The sequence below is a fragment of the Mixophyes fleayi genome, chromosome 2 (genome assembly GCF_038048845.1).
Source record: "Mixophyes fleayi isolate aMixFle1 chromosome 2, aMixFle1.hap1, whole genome shotgun sequence".
NCBI lineage: Eukaryota > Metazoa > Chordata > Amphibia > Anura > Limnodynastidae > Mixophyes > Mixophyes fleayi.
In genome coordinates this window covers 783,192-799,309 of record NC_134403.1, presented here as the reverse complement: position 1 = coordinate 799,309, position 16,118 = coordinate 783,192, and the positions used below count along the sequence as shown (strand labels likewise).

General features: G+C 43.9%; 1 protein-coding gene across 1 annotated transcript in view; it reads left to right on the top strand.

Annotated features, from left to right (window-relative positions):
• Positions 1-16,118, top strand: part of LOC142140610 (piwi-like protein 1) — a 228,542-nt gene that overhangs the window by 142,992 nt on the left and 69,432 nt on the right. Inside the window, 2 exon segments of the mRNA XM_075198311.1 lie at positions 6,951-7,148; positions 15,949-16,060. Coding sequence (XP_075054412.1) covers positions 6,951-7,148; positions 15,949-16,060 — 310 coding nt within the window.

Sequence of the window (16,118 nt, the reverse complement as noted above, 5' to 3'; positions counted from 1 at the left end):
AGATATGATTACTATGTACAAATACATTAAGGGTTAATACAGAGAACTTTCATGGGAACGTTTTACCCCAAGGACCATACACAGGACACACGGCACCTCCTAGGGTTAGAGGAGAAGGCAGTCAAGGTATGGAATCACTGCCAGGGAAGATGTGATGGCACATTCAATAGATATGTTTAAGAAAGGGTTAGACAAATTTTTAGCTGGAAATAGTATCCATGGTTACGACCATTAATTAAAATGAAGGATAGTTGTGAATCCAGGGAGAAATATGACTGCAAAATTGGATCAGGAGGGATTTTACTCGATTGAAACAGATCGATGGTTGCTTCATCTGAATCAACTTCAAATATAAGAGAGAGATCGCAGGACCTCCAAAATAGGTTGAACTTAATGGACTGGTGACCATCCTTGTTCTTGTTGTAAATTATTTGAGTGTGTTTTTTTTTGTTTGTTTTTTTTACACTTTATTTTTTTGTTTTAATTTATTTACTTTATATTGGCCTAAAGGACTCTTTCCAAGGATTGGCTAGCCTGCAGGCTTCTACCACTCTGGGACCTTGAGGTGAGTAGCCTGTGGGCTTCCTTCACCTCCAACATACTGCTGCCATTTTCTCCCTGTTGCCAGCAACACAGTGTAACAGCCGCAGCTCTGAATAGGGAGGACAGCACAGCAGATCCGCAGTTAGCTCTGCCTTGACAACGTGCCATTATTCTAGTGATGAGAACTCCTTGGCTGGGGGACTGTAACCATAGCAGATCTTTGCCGAATCGAAGAGGAGGGCTGTGGCGGGGCTCACTCATAAGCAGCAGAAGAAGTCTGCCGTGACTCCAATCCGTTCCGAAGGTCGCTACTTCCTGTTAGATGCTGTCTCAGTGGAGATGCCATTTCTGTACAGGCCGCTGTCTTTCCTCCTGTAATCCTTCAGTTGGATGTCGTTTTTCAATCGATTTTTGCTGTATACCTATATTTTTCACTCTACCCTGTTAATCTTGTGGTGTGTGTTTATTTGCGCCCATATACTGTATGTCTATATGTAATATACACCAACTAACCACAGCATTAAAACCACCAGCCTATTGTATAGGTCATCCTAGGACCGCCAAAACGGCTCTGACCCGACAAGGCATTAATTCCACAAGACCGCTGAAGGTGTATTGTGGTGTCTGGCACCAAGACGTTGGTAGCGGCTCATTTTAAGTGCTGTAAATTGTGAGGTGAGGCCTCCATGGCTCGAACTTGTTTTTCCAGCACATCCCACAGATGCTCGATCAGATTGAGATCTGGGGAATTTGAGGGCCAAGTCAACATCTTGAATGCTTTGAAAAAATAGTTCAGGAATGGTTTAAAAGGAAAATGACAGTGTGGCAGGGCATATTATCCTGCCGAAAGAGGCCACGGCATCAAGGAGTACCGTGGTCATGAAGGGTTGTACTTGGTCTGCAGCAATGTTTATGTAGTTGGTACGTGTCAAGGTAGCATCCACATGAATGCCAGGACTAAGGTTTCCCGGTAGTACACTTTCCAGAGCATCGCATGCCTTTGCCGGCTTTCCTTCTTCCCATAGTGCATCCTGGTGTCATCTCTTCTGGTGGTAACAAACGCACCCGGCTGTCCACATAAAGTAAAAGAAAAGGTGATTCGTCAGACCAGGCCACCTTCTTTCATTGCTCCATGGTCCGGTTCTGGCACTCATGTACCCATTGTAGGTGCTTTCAGCGGTGGACGGCACTCTGAAAGGACTGCGGCTACGCAACCCCATACACAGCAAGCTGCAATGTACTGTGTGTTCTGACACCTTTTTATCATAGCCAGCATTAACTTTTTGAACAGTTTGTGAGATGTTGCTATGATTTACTGAAATGAAATTTACAAGCATTTCACAAGTGTCAAAGGATTTTATTGACAATTACATTAAGTTTATGCAGAGTCAATATTTGCAGTGTTGTCCCTTCTTTTTGGAGACCTCTGCAATTCACCCTGGCATGCTGTCAATCAACTTCTGGGCCACATACTGACTGATGGCCGCCCATTCTTGTCTAATCAATGCTTGAAGTTGTCTGAATGTGTGGGTTTTTGTTTGTCCACCTACCTCTTCAGGATTTACCACAAGTTCTCAATGGGATTAAGGTCTAGGGAGTTTCCTGATCATGGACTCAAAATTTCAATGTTTTGATCCACGAGCTACTTAGTTATCACTTTTGCCTTATGGCAAGGTGCTCCATCATGCTGGAAAAGGCATTAGTCGCCAAACTGTTCTTGGATGGTTGGGAGAAGTTACTCTTGAAGGATGTTTTGTTAACATTCTTTATTCATGATGGTGTTCTTAGCCAAAAAGGACACAGCTATTTTGCCTGAGAAGCAATCCCACACATGAATGGTCTCAGGATGCTTTACTGTTGTCATGACACAGAACTGATGGTAGCGCTCACCTTTCCTACCTAAAACAAGCATTTTTCCAGATGCCTCAAACAATCTGAAATGGGATTCATCAGAGAAAATGACTTTATACCAGTCCTCAGTGGATGGGGTACGGAATAATGATGCTGATTATTCCGACAAGACTTGCCTCGATATCTTCGCACCGAAGGGCTCCTTCCTGAGGAGGCTTCAGGACATCTGATGTGGCAACTGACTGGAAGCAATCGCGATGAATGAAGAAGCTGCCACAACTTGAGGACGTCACCGACATCCGTGACGCTGTTATCGGTGCTGTTTAGGGGGGTCATGTAAGTATGTGCCCATGGACAATGTACAGCGCTTTGTAAAGTACTTTACAAAGCGCTGTACATTGGCTCCTTACATCCATGGTCAAATTCCCATGGTGTTTTCCACTCCTTGGGCATCCCCTGGGTCTTTTTCATTTTTCTTAAAAATTGGGGGTACTGGGCCAGGGGGTGGGGAACAGCGATGAGCTGGCCTTCCACAGTGGCTCCCCTGCTGTGTCCCTGCCACAATGTCCGAGGAAGTCCTGTGGAAGACAATGGTTAATACTTAATCTTTCCCCACCTCCTGATCTTGGATAACATACACTATCTCCCAAAATTAACCTCTTCCACCCTTTTGTTACTCATCAGGGGTTCCAGCTGTCCATCACTTTGTTCCTTCATTCTTACTCTTACTCTCCCTTGTGTCTGCAATAATTCCCCCCCCACACACACCCCCCGGACTGGGGAGATGTTATCTTGTCAGTGTGGTCTTCCTACACCTATAAATTGATTATCCGTGATTGGAGCTTTATATTTTTTTTTCTATTGTGATATATCAATATTTTTATGAATTAACCAGTTTCTTGGACGTTCATATTTTGCATAGTTTTTCTTCTCTTATTACTGAACTTATTTTATGTTTGTGTCTCAGTGCCTCTTAATTTTGATTGTGAAAGGGGAAAAGACAGTTATAAAAAGTGATCCTTTCATGAATACGTATCTGATAGACCTCATTTGATTTTTTTAATGTTTTGTGTTCTGAAACATTGCTACAGAGATAAATGTGCACTTCAACAGACTGTGGTAGTGGACACCATATGGACTGAAGCCAATATTTATAACCATGCAGCCTCTACCCATTCACCAAAATCTAGTGACATTACATCACTTTATGTGGTTAGAGTATTTTGAAAGGGGTATTGCTGTTTAAGTGGAATCACATGATGCAGTCTAATCAGTGGCTGCCCCCTTTTCGGTTTTAGTGTCAGGTGGTTGGGAAACGAGATTACTGCCCTGGTAAATGGTATACAAGGCTGGGGACAATGTATTTGGACAAAATTTGTTTCTCTAGGGGCAAAGGATTATTGACTGTGACTCAGAACAGTGCAACTTCCAGAAGTTACAGTAGAGGGCAGGATTTCAAGGTACCTGGAAACATCGGTACTTTCATATGGAATCGGTAAAATTCAATCCTCATGGCTATAGAGGGTATTTCTGCAGATCTAATGATAATCTGAACACCCACCTACACTTCTGTAGCAGAACAAGTATTGATTCCTAAAATTTTGCATTCAAGGTTACCATTTTCTGTTCCTATGTCTATCTTTCGGCCTCTCCAAGTTAGGATGTTCACCAAAGCCCTGGTAGTTTTGAGGACAGCATGAAGAAAATGTTGCATTTTGCCCATACCTACACAATACAATGCAAAATAGCACATGCTAGACCAGGGGTAGGCAACCTGCGGCTCTCCAGGTGTTGTGAAACTACAAGTCCCAGCATGCTTTGCCAGTAGATAACCAGCAGATAGGTGGCAAGGCATGCTGGGATTTGTAGTTTCACAACACCTGGAGAGCCACAGGTTCCCTACCCCTGTGCTAGACCGTCAACTAAAATTAGTTGTAAGGTGGAATCACAGTCAAGAAGTTTAAGATCAGAAGGTCAAAGTCACAAAGGGGTAGGAAAATCACTAGACTGGTCAGAGGACTCAACACTGTGAGACCAGAGTTACAAATCTACGGTCTGGGGCCTCTACAATCCTGCCCAAATGTATCCTTTTAAACATCCTAGTGCCTGAATGACATTGTTACTTTGAAAATATTTTCACATATTTACTTGTCAGAACATGTTTAGACAATGGTGGACTTTATTAGCAGACAAGAGAACACCAGAAGCCAGGCTACTGAGAATATCTGGAGGGAGGAAGTAGAAGTAATATTTCTCCCTTTCTGCCTGTAAGATGCTCCTAGAGCAGCGTTGGCCACTACCCCATCGACCAGACCTTTTGTCAAGGCCTAATTTATCTCCATGCATTTTTCCATTGATGTGATGGAGTTTGAGTGGGCGCTTCTCGAGCATAGCAGATTTCCCAATAAGGTAATGGAAGTGCTTTTATAATATGCTGAAGAATTCATCCATCATTTATTACAGTGGAAATAAAACAAATTGGGTGCGCACAGCTAATGATATATTCCCTATATGGCTAAATGTGGAGTATATAACTCGGCAGCTATAAATGGGAGAGCCCCCTTCTGCACAATAATATACAAAGGAAGATAACAAGCACTGGAGTAGAGAGGAAGATGGAATAGCGTAAATGCTGAAACGCAAATGATATAAGATGGAATGTGTAAGCCAACCTAATAAATCATATTATAATGAGAATAGAGCATGAGTAAAAATGTAATATAAACGCAATTTAATGCTATCTCGAGCACTATATTAGTGCCCTAGATCCTGCCAATGACTCTACCACACGGGCACAACATTGGTCATTGCCAGTAACCTGGACATTATTTTTGATCGTAACCTGGACATTATTACCACCATCAACTTCAACTCTACTTTTACGTGTACAGTTGGACCCTGTCATGTTCTTAATGCTTATATTGTTACAAATTTATATTATTTTAACCTTTTAAGTCAGAATTAAATTGCGTTTATATTACGTTTTTACTCATGCTCTATTCTCATTATAATATGATTTATTAGGTTGGCTTACACATTCCATCTTATATCATTTGCGTTTCAGCATTTACGCTATTCAATCTTCCTCTCTACTCCAGCGCTTGCTATCTTCCTTTGTATATCATTTATTACAGAACATGGAATAATTATCTTCTGAAGTCAGCAGAATATAGCTAACTGGGACATTACAGATCTGCCTCACTTGACTTTCTTCAGGAAAACCTGGAGACAGGTCTTGCACTGAACATCTTGAAGGTACAAATGTCTGCTCTGGGTTTTCTTTTGGACACAGATTTGTATAAATTGATACTTTCAAGCCGGGGGAAAAAATGTCTGATTCCATGGAATCTTAATCTTGTCCTAGAGGCCTTAGTAAGAAGCCCCATTTAAGTGACTCACATGTAAGTTAATATTTCTAGAAGCAATCACTTCTTGAAGGATTTGAGAACTGCACTACACATTATGGTGTAATCAACCTTTCTTTAATATCTACCACGACAAAGTAGTGTTTCGGATGAATCCTGAATTTCTACCTATAGTAGTGTCAACGTTGATTTGTTTACAACCATCAAGTAAAGAAGAATGCCTACACAATTTTGACTTATCTCTTCAGAACTAAAGAGCTCAGGTAGACTGACCAGCTCTTGATGCTTCCAACAGGAGCTCTGAAAGGATCGGGTAACTCTTAGGATAGTCTCACAAGATGGGTTTGGGAGGTTATCATGTAGGCACATAGGGGAAAGAGCACAAGGTGCTGGAAATCCTCAGGGTTCATTCCACCAGAGAAGTAGCTGCAGCCTGGGCTCGGAAAGCGTTCTTCACCTAGTGAAATATGTAAAGCAGCAGAATGGTAGTTACTGCATACGTTCTTGAAACATTACTTGATGTGATCACCTTTTAAGGGTGGTAAATTCAGAAGAAAAAATATTTGAGCATTTAGATCAATAAAGATTTTATTTTCATTTTTACTGGTGGTTGTCTATCTTCTGGTTTTCGTTTTCTGCCGACCCTCTGTCATTGCTTGGGTAAATCCCATTTGTTAGGGCTGCCAGGAAGTCCAAGGAGGAAATGAGCAAATTGGGTACTGTGGATTTCCTTTCCTCAAGACTCCATGCTGGTCATAATATATTCCCAGCTTATATTTTTCAGGAACAGCTTGGTAAGTTTCTCACATGAGGGAAGGCGGTGCCACATTATATACCTGGTGAAGCTTTTTGTTTTCCTGTCTGTTCATCTGGGCAAGGAGTTAACCCATTCATGAGGGCTGCCATGGAGTTCTTGAAGAAATAAGCAACAGCTACATTTGTTTTCCTCAGTTGTACACTATGCTTTTCTTCAGTTAACTAAGGAACAAAGCACATTCTACACATAATCCCATGTCCCTCTGCTGGTGTAATTCAGTCTGAAAGTCAAAGATACTTTGAGTAATGGTCCGTCTTTGTACTATAGTCATACTTCTGACAATTTGTGGGGGGGGGGGGGGGGGGATTCAAAATGTTTGGGATTTGTACCCTTGAGTGCATGAGTAATTTATGTATTTGTTTTTGTCGTCTTAGTCTCACGATTTGGCCGGGATTTTCAACCTCTATTCTGCAGTATGAAACAAGCATTATGTTGAGTATAGATGTCAGCCATAAAGTTCTGAGGAATGAAACCGTTCATGATGTAATGAGAAACATATATTCCTCATGTGGACCACACAACTTCCAGGATATCTGCATCAAAGAACTTGTTGGACAGATAGTTCTTACCAAGTAAGGTTAAATGTATTCAGCTTGTGGTTTGAAAAGTTTACATTTTTAAATAGTTAATTTGTTTTCTGGGAGGTCCAGGCAATCTGTAGTGGAAAGGACTTACTGCTCCTTATTTGTCTCGCATGCTCTTTCCTAGTTGGAAAATGGAAAGTTGGGATAAACACCCTTTTATTCCTCCCATTGGGGGACACTGTGACAATGGGGTATAGTAGGTGGATCAGCAGTAAAGGTTTATTAAAACACAAACTGAGTAAATAGCACCTCCCTACTATGCCCCTCCCATCTGGAGCCATCCCTAGTTTTAGTTAAAGTACTTGGGAAGTAGAGCACTTTATTTTTAGCCCCTCCCATTTTGTCTTTTTATTTAATTTATTGATTCTAATTGTTTTTTTTTTTTTTTTTTTTTTTTTTTTACAATGCAAGGACCTATTCCCAGAGATGGAATAGCCTGTGGGCCTCCTTCAAACTGGGTCGCTGCATTGGGTATGTGCAGCTGGTTGGCTTCCCTCACTCCTGATGTGGTCATAGCTGCTGTCCTCTCTACAAGGGAGGACTCTGTGTTATTAAACGGTCGGCACTAAAGGGAAAGATGCTGGAGTGTAGTCTCTCGGCAGCCCGACATCTCTCTAGCGATGAGCAAATCTTTTCATTATATATTTGAAAAAAAAATGTAAAACAATTTCGGCTCAGCAGTATATGGTTTTGGGGGGGCGCGACTGCGCAGCAGGGCTCCTATATGGAGTGAGCTACCACTCAGTTACAGTGCTGCAGGATTTGCGACAGTCCTTCTCCTTGGGCATGATTGGTGGGCTTTCCCTGCAGTAGCAGTGACACGCAGTCTGGATGGAGCTTTTTTTTTTTTTCCTGTGCGTTAACCACCTGTTCCTATGGTGTTGTAGACATTAGTTTTTGGGAGCCAAACTAATCTATAAATCAGTATATTTTGTCTCAGTGTGTGACATGCAAGTGTGTGTGTTTTGGATTAAATATATTGTGTTTTATAACACTCTATTTTATTGCTGGATTTATTAAGACCTTCTTTGGTGCGTGTGTGGTTTTGTTTACCATAAATATGTCTAGGAAAGGGACTTCCAAGACTAAAGTGTCTGCTTTAAAGTCTGTGCAGCATTATACCTGTATCAAATTGTCTTGTGACCCAGAAGGCTTGTGTGCAATATTTGAGGTATAGATCTGTTTGCCTATGACTGCACCCGTGGTCCTGCAGGTACTGGCTTGGGCCAAATCATTAGCTACATCCATATTCGAACTCCCTCGGATGATGTCTCAATTCAAAGACATATGTAACTCCTACTATTCTCTAAACACACCAGACATTCTGCCTTCACAGCTGGTACCACAATTAGTGGGGCTTCCCAGGCTGAGGCAGGTTTGGCATTATCGCTAGCCAGGGTCTTGCAAGGGCTTCTTTCTGATCGTAACATCTTCTTGGGTAGGCAGTCTACTTCTCTTCTGGGATCTGTGATTCAGTTCCACCTCAGATTCTTGAGGGATTGTGGATCGGGGGATATCATAGATCTCCTTAAGACCCCACCCATACATCTTTTTGTAGAGGAGGCAGACCAATTTTTTTGGCCAATTTTAAACCTCAAAACCCTAAGCATCCAGCTTCAGGTGGTCAGTCTCAGGATGGAGTGTCTGAGGTTTGTCATGTGAAGCATTGAACAGAACAAGTTCATGGTCTCCATGGACCTCTAGGACGCACAGTTGTATGTTCCAGCTTGCACAGAAAATATTTGCAAAGATTGATTGGCTGCTCTTGAGGTTCAGGAGGAGGATCATTCCTTCCCTGGGCAATCTGTTGAATTAGGCGGGTCCCTGTCCCATGTGTGATTCAACTTCCTTAATTCCATTCTAGTCCCTATCAAGTGGATTGTTTTTCTAGGACTGTTGTAAACCCACTTCCAACAGACTGTGGCCTATCCGGAAGGCAAGATAGACTCATTGCACTGACTTGACTCAGAAGAACACCTGTTCTGTTTTGCATGTAAGGGATAATATAATGGTCTTGAGACTGAAGACAATTTACATGGTTTCATTCAAAGGTGTTTCAGGTCAACCTCCTATAGAAATAGAAGTCGCATCACTTGACAAGCCAATTCATCAAACTGTCTCTATGGAAACGGCAGTTATGCCTCCTCTGGTAGTTCAGGGTCAACATCCTCAACAAAGGATTTTTGGGACTGGACGTTTGTATTGACGGACACCAGCAATTTCAGTGTTGTTCATGCCAGAGATGGAGAACTGGGTAGCAGGTTATCTTAGCGGACATGCCCTACATCTGGGAGAATGCTCTCTACATCTGGAGGTGTTCCAGTAGTTTGTGACGAAATGTTGACAAGATATTTACATGATGACGTCTTCATTGAGCCACAAGGTGAATAATTTCTGCTCAAGGACACGGGATCTGTGTCTTTGGTAGACACTGGCGGTTCCATGGCATTTTCTGATGTATCTGTTCCCCCTGTTAGTAATGATCCATTCATTCACAAAAAGGTGAAAAAAAAGAAAAAAAAAAAAGGGTTGGTCAGGTGCTTCTTCTGGTGTTTGGACAGTCTCAAAATGGTGGTAGGACCGTAGTGGTATCTTCCTAAGATGGTACCTGTTAAGCCGGGAACTATATTCTTATCAGGGTTTACCAATATTAGCTTTAATAGTGTCTGAGGCCATCATTCTTAAGGCAAAGGGCTTTTCTGACAAATTTCTGAACAAAGTTGAAGACAATAATTATAATAGGGTGTTCTAGACCTATACAGACTACTTTTAAGAATGAGGCACTTTAGTGGAAGTACAGACCCTTTTGCAAGAACTGATAAATGGGCAATCTATACACCACTTCAATCTCCCCTTATGATTTGAACCTAGTTTTGACTGCTTTACAACATCCTTCTTTCAAATCCTTGGATTCAGTGTTTCTCTTGGCTATCTCTACAACACAGGATATCTGAGCTAAGGGCTCTCTTGCATGTCATGAGGTTTGGGCTATTTTGATAAATTGCCGCTTTCAGCCTAAGGTGGTATCCAGGTTCCACTTAAATTAGGGTTTTGTGATCCTGATACTGTACAGAGGTCTGTTTTCAGAAGAGGTGTGATGCCTTCACTTACTGAGTTTTGGAATATTGATGCAAACAAGAGGTTAGCCTGCGTGTAAGCAGGGAATTGCTGAATGCATTACTTTGATAAATCAACACGCTCACATTGGGGTGGGGAACCCTGTTCCTGATAACTGTATGGCATGTTTTACCATTTCGGTGAGTCTCCTGGCTGGCGTTGTGCTGAGCAGTTGTCGGGCAGTCATCTGGTCCTTGGTGTATACGTTTTATGGAGTTTCCTGGTTTTGTGCCCAAATATGCTGGCTTTGGATGGCAGGTGCTTAGCACTGCATCTTCCGAGTGTACCCACCCATAGAAACACTATTTGGGATGTCCCTTGTCCCTTACGGGATGATGGAGAACATGTGGTGTTTTTGTTTTGTTTTTGGGGGGGTGGTACCTGTGTTAAATCCTTTTCTCTGTTTCCACTGGGGGGGGGGGGGGGCACTGTGCACCCATGCTTTTATGCTTGTGGTGTTCTGTTTATAATTTTTGAAGTTTTAGTTTAAAAAAGAGAAAAAAAAATACTTTAGATATTAGTCTTATCGCTGTTATTGACTTACTACTTATTTTCCCTGCAGGATGGGGGTATAAAAATGGATAATGTTCAAATATAGGGCAGATTTTAAATTAAGTGCCAAACTCTTGGCTGAGTCCCAAGGGTCCAGTTTCCCCCATGGATTCGGAGAAATGGATTTAGCACCAGTGTAAACATATAAGTTTTGAATGACCTTTGCTGTTTCAGGCCAGTGTACGGTTTACCTGTTTGGTTTATTGGAGACTTCTCTTGGCACAGCATACCTTACAATGAAGTCTAACATGATGCACATTTTAAAAAGCTTATTTTGCTAGGCTAGAAATTTAAGTATCCTGTGATGTGATACTACCAACATTGCCACCTATGTATAAATCGGAAACACTCTCCCCCATACGTTTCGGAGAAATACCTTCTTTTGCCAGGCATATTTAAAGATATCCCCATAATCATCTGTTCCTAGCCCCTTCCAGGTCCTCTTAAGAGCCGCACTTCCATTTCACACTCTCTAGATTCTCTCTCTCGTTCTCTAGATTTAGTTCAAGGTTATTTGTGAGCATTGAGCATTCATGGCTCCTGAATGTCCCAAGATTCTGTGACATAGTGGTATAGGGAGTAAGCGCTACTATTAGGTTATTTTGCCTAATGCTCATAGATCTGAATGACCACAATACAGTGACATTCGATGGGATGAAAAGTGTACTGGTAACATTTGTTGGAAGATCCTTTTTGAATTTTTATATAAGATCTACTTTAGTAACTTGTAAGCCAACCACTTGCAATATGAATAATATGTACAAAGGGTATTTCTCTTTCCTACCACTGGGGGACACTGCGACACATTGGGGCTATAGTAGTGGGTATGGGAGTTCAGGCACTAAAACTCTATGGTTTTTACTCCCCTCCTCTACTATGCCCCTCCTTTCCTGGAGAACTCAGTTTTGTTTTTTTAGTGCCTTAGGAATCAGGTCATTGGGGTATAGGCTCCTGCTTATACCCTGTTTAGTTAGATTTGTACATGTTTTTATTTTCTTTATTCTTTTCGGGGTGCCCGCGGGGATCGATCCCAAGACCCAGAGAGAGTGAACAGTCCTGGACTTCCTTCACTCTGATCCCCGCGCAAGGTAAGAAGTGGCTGTGCCCTATATCTTCCTTGCACCTTCTTGCCGGCAGTTCAGTCCCCTAGACACAAGCTTTAGGTGCCCATACAGTTATATAGCTTGGGGCACTGTATAATTAGGTCCCGCGGGGGAGATAAGGGATCCATCTCTCCCCGCCAACGGACTGGCCGGCAAGCACCCCTCCTCCCTCCTAGGGTGGACACACCTATTGCCCGTTTATCCTCATCCTCAGCCATCCCTACATAAGAGTGGGTGTCTTTGAGAGATCCTACGGATAAAAAGTGCGACCACGCTCTCCGTTCTGCTTATACAGCTTCGGGTAGCTTGTTAGGCCCATGATGTCCATTGCTTGGGCAAATAAAGCAGTTCAGATGTGGGCGGAGCAGTTAATTGAGGCAATTCAAAATAACACTCCGGGCAGACCTCCTCTTCCTAGCTCAGCATATTCAGGAGAGTTCGGATTATGTGGGTCAGACCTTCTGAATGCCAGAATAGGAAGTTTAATTATTGCATCATGACGTTCCTTATGGTTACGTTTGTGGACCACGGACGCAGAGTCCAAAAGGTTGTTAGAGGTTTTGCCTTTTGATGGAGTACCTCTGTTCGGTGCGGAGTTGGAGAAGGTAATTGAGGCGGCCACCGGGTAATGTTCTCCCCATGGGTTCCCACAGACCTCGGCAGGCTCGGTTTCGTTCCTTTCGCCCCTTCTCCCGAGCTCGGAGTGGTACTCCCAGGAGCCAGCCACCAGCCCCTAGAGGAGGGAGCAGTAGAGGCAGGGGTGTTTAAAGAAGAGGAGCTTCACGCCCTAGTGATAAGCCCTCGGCATGACTTCTACGCCCCCACTCAGGTATCGGGGGTGGGGGCCCGTCTGCTTCGCTTCAGGCGTCAGTGGTGGTCAGCCATGTTCCCATATGGAGTCGCCATCATCACCTGCTTCGTTTTGCGGTCGGCCCGGATCATTTTTAGTTCAGGGCCCTTCCCTTTGGCCTGGCGTCAGCTCCTCGAGTATTCACCAAGATCATGGCTAGCATGCTAAGACAGAAGGGAATCACTGTAGTTCCCTATCTGGACGATCTCCTGCTGCAGGCTCCGTCAGTGGAAATATTGTCTTGTCAGTTGCAGACCACGATGGAGTTTTTGGAAGCCCATGGGTGGATCCTAAATGTTCCAAAATTCTCCCTCATCCCAGCTCGGCGCATGCGCTTTCTGGGTTTACTGTTCGACACAGTGTCAGAGAGTCTTTCTACCTCAGGACAAGATCAGCGCCCTCCAGTGCAAAACCAGGAATCTGTTGGCTCGTCCTCAGGTGTCCATGCTCAGCTGCATGAAGCTGCTGGGGACTATGGTGTCAGTGTACGAGGCGGTCCCGTTCGCACAGTTCCATTCCCGTTCTCTCCAGATGGGAGATCCTTCGGAAGTGGTCGGGGTCTCACGATCAGCTAGACGGGCAGATCATCCACCTGTCGAGACCGACACGGCTTTCTCTGACGTGGTGGGTGTCCACGAAAAATCTGGACATGGGTCAGTCCCTCCAATCGGGCCTCTGGACCTTAGTTACCACAGACGCAAGTCTGTTAGGCTGGGGGGGAGTCACAGGATTCTTAAGGTTTCAGGGACTCTGGTCTCTCCAGGAAGCTGTTCTACCAATCAATGTATTGGAGCTCAGGGCAGTTCTCAGGACCTTGATGGAGGCTCAGAGGTTCCTTGTAGGGAAGCCTCTTCAGATTCAATCGGACAATGCCACGGCCGTGGCACACATAAACCATCAAGGAGGAACTCGCAGCGTGAGGGCCATGCAGGAAACAGCCAAGATCATGTTATGGGCAGAGAGCCATGTTCCTCGGATTTCGGCCGTATACATTCCAGGAGTAGAAAATTGGGAAGCCGATTTTCTGAGCAGACAAAAAGTTCATCCAGGTGAATGGTCCCTGTGCAAGGAGACCTTTGCTCTCCTGGTTCAACGATGGGGAATGCCGGAAATAGACCTCAGGGCTTCAAGGCTGAATCATCAGGTTCCCCTCTACTGCGCCAGATCCCGCGACCCTCTGGCTCACGCCTCCGACGCCAAGGCCATTCCATGGTGGTTCAGACTCGTGTATCTGTTTCCACCAATTCCATTGTTGTGGGTTCTGAAGAAACTAAAGAGAGAGCGGGTTCCTGCCATCTTAGTAGCCCCTCATTGGCCTCGCAGGGCGTGGTTCTCGGACATTCTAAAAATGTCCACGGGTCCGCCGTTTCGTCTGCCCTTGCGTCCAGACCTTCTACTTCAGGGCCCCCTTCTTTGCCACGATTTAAATCGGCTACCTTTGACGGCGTGGCTATTAAATCGTTAGTACTTAAGGCAAAGGGGTTCTCGTCTCGGGTCGTTAACACCATGATCAGAGCTAGAAAGTCATCTTCCTCCGCCATATATCACAGAGTCTGGAAAGTATACATTCTCTGGTGTGAGTCATGGGGAGTCCATACGTCCAGGTTTAGCCTGCCCAGGTTGTGGGACTTCTTGCAGATGGGTCTTGATAAAGGACTCCATTTGGGTTCGCTTAAAGTACAGGTGTCGGCGCTCTCGATTTATTTTCAGAGAAAGCTGGCGTCTCTCAGCGAGATCCAGACCTTCTTGCAGGGGGTTCTTCATATTCAGCCACTGTTTACTCATCCGGTGGAACCCTGGGATCTAAATTTGGTGCTCAGGGCTCTTTGCCTTCCGCCATTTGAGCCTCTTCAGACGGCAGAGTTACACCATCTAACTTGGAAGACTGTTTTTCTCTTAGCTATTTCATCTGCTAGGAGAGTGTCGGAGCTGGCAGCTCTTTGTTGTTGTTCTCCCTTCCTGGTGTTCCACGAGGATAGGGCGGCGCTTCACACAAAACCCTCCTTTGTTCCAAAGGTCGTCTCTCGATTCCATTTAAATCAGGAGATTGTAGTTCCGACGTTCTAGCCTGGTTCACCTTCTCCTTCCACGTCTTCTGAGTCCTTGGATTATGACTTACAGTTGCTGGATGTAGTTTGGGCTCTCCGGTATTATGTAGACCGTACAGCTTCGGTTCGCAAGACAAATTATCTCTGTCTTGTATAATGCAAAAAAGCGCGGCTGGCCAGCATCTAAACAGGCTATTGCGCGGTGGATCACTTCTACCATCAGTCTGGCATATGTTCGAGCATCTAAGCCTATTCCTCATTTGTTGAGAGCGCACTCTACAAGGGCGGTTGGTGCTTCTTGGGCGGTGCGTCATGGTGCTTCGGCTGAACAGCTTTGCAAAGCGGCCACTTGGTCATCTGTTCATACCTTTGCGAAGTTCTACAGATTGCCGGAAAGTTTTACGCACAGCAGTTCCAGAGCGTTCCCTACCTTAGGGGCAGCTTTGGTATGTCCCCAATGTGTCTCAGTGTCCCCCAGTGGTAGGAAAGAGAAAAGAAGATTTTTACTCATGGTAAAATCAATTTCTCTTGCTCCACTGGGGGACACTGCGCTCCCTCACTTGCTCTGTAAATAGTTTATGTGAATGTTATGCCTCTATTCTTTGCTCTTTTTGGGCTTCTCCTTATAGTACACTTGGTTAGTCAAAACTGAGTTCTCCAGGAGAGGAGGGGAGTAAAAACCATAGAGTTTTAGTGCCTGAACTCCCATACCCACTACTATGCTCCCAATGTGTCGCAGTGTCCCCCAGTGGAGCAAGAGAAACTGATTTTACAATGAGTAAAAATCTTCTTTTGTCTTGATAAAAGAGAAAGTGGCGGTTTACAAGAAAACTGCCAATTTAAAATTGTTTCAAAGACCCATTTTAAGCCAAATGTGCTATTGTCAAATAATCTAAACCAGGACTTATTCCATTATGTGCAACATGCATGATGGAAGAGGTACACTAATTCACATGGTTCCCGGGCTTTACTAAAATGCTAGTTTTTAGAATAATGTCCTCGATGCTTTGGACCATAAGTTTAATGATGACTAAAAATGACCTCAAACCCTCACCCTCTCCCCATCACCACCATTTGTGTTCCCTGGTTTTGTTGTTTTCCATTTTTCTGTCTTCCAGGTACAACAATAAAACTTACCGTCTAGATGAGATTGCTTGGAATATGACTCCAGAGTCTACATTTAAGAAGGCAGATGGAAGTGAAATCAGATTTGTTGATTACTACAAAAATGTAAGATTAGTGTCTAGATAAGAAGAGATAAGTGTGTGCTGTTCAGCGCGTGTTACAA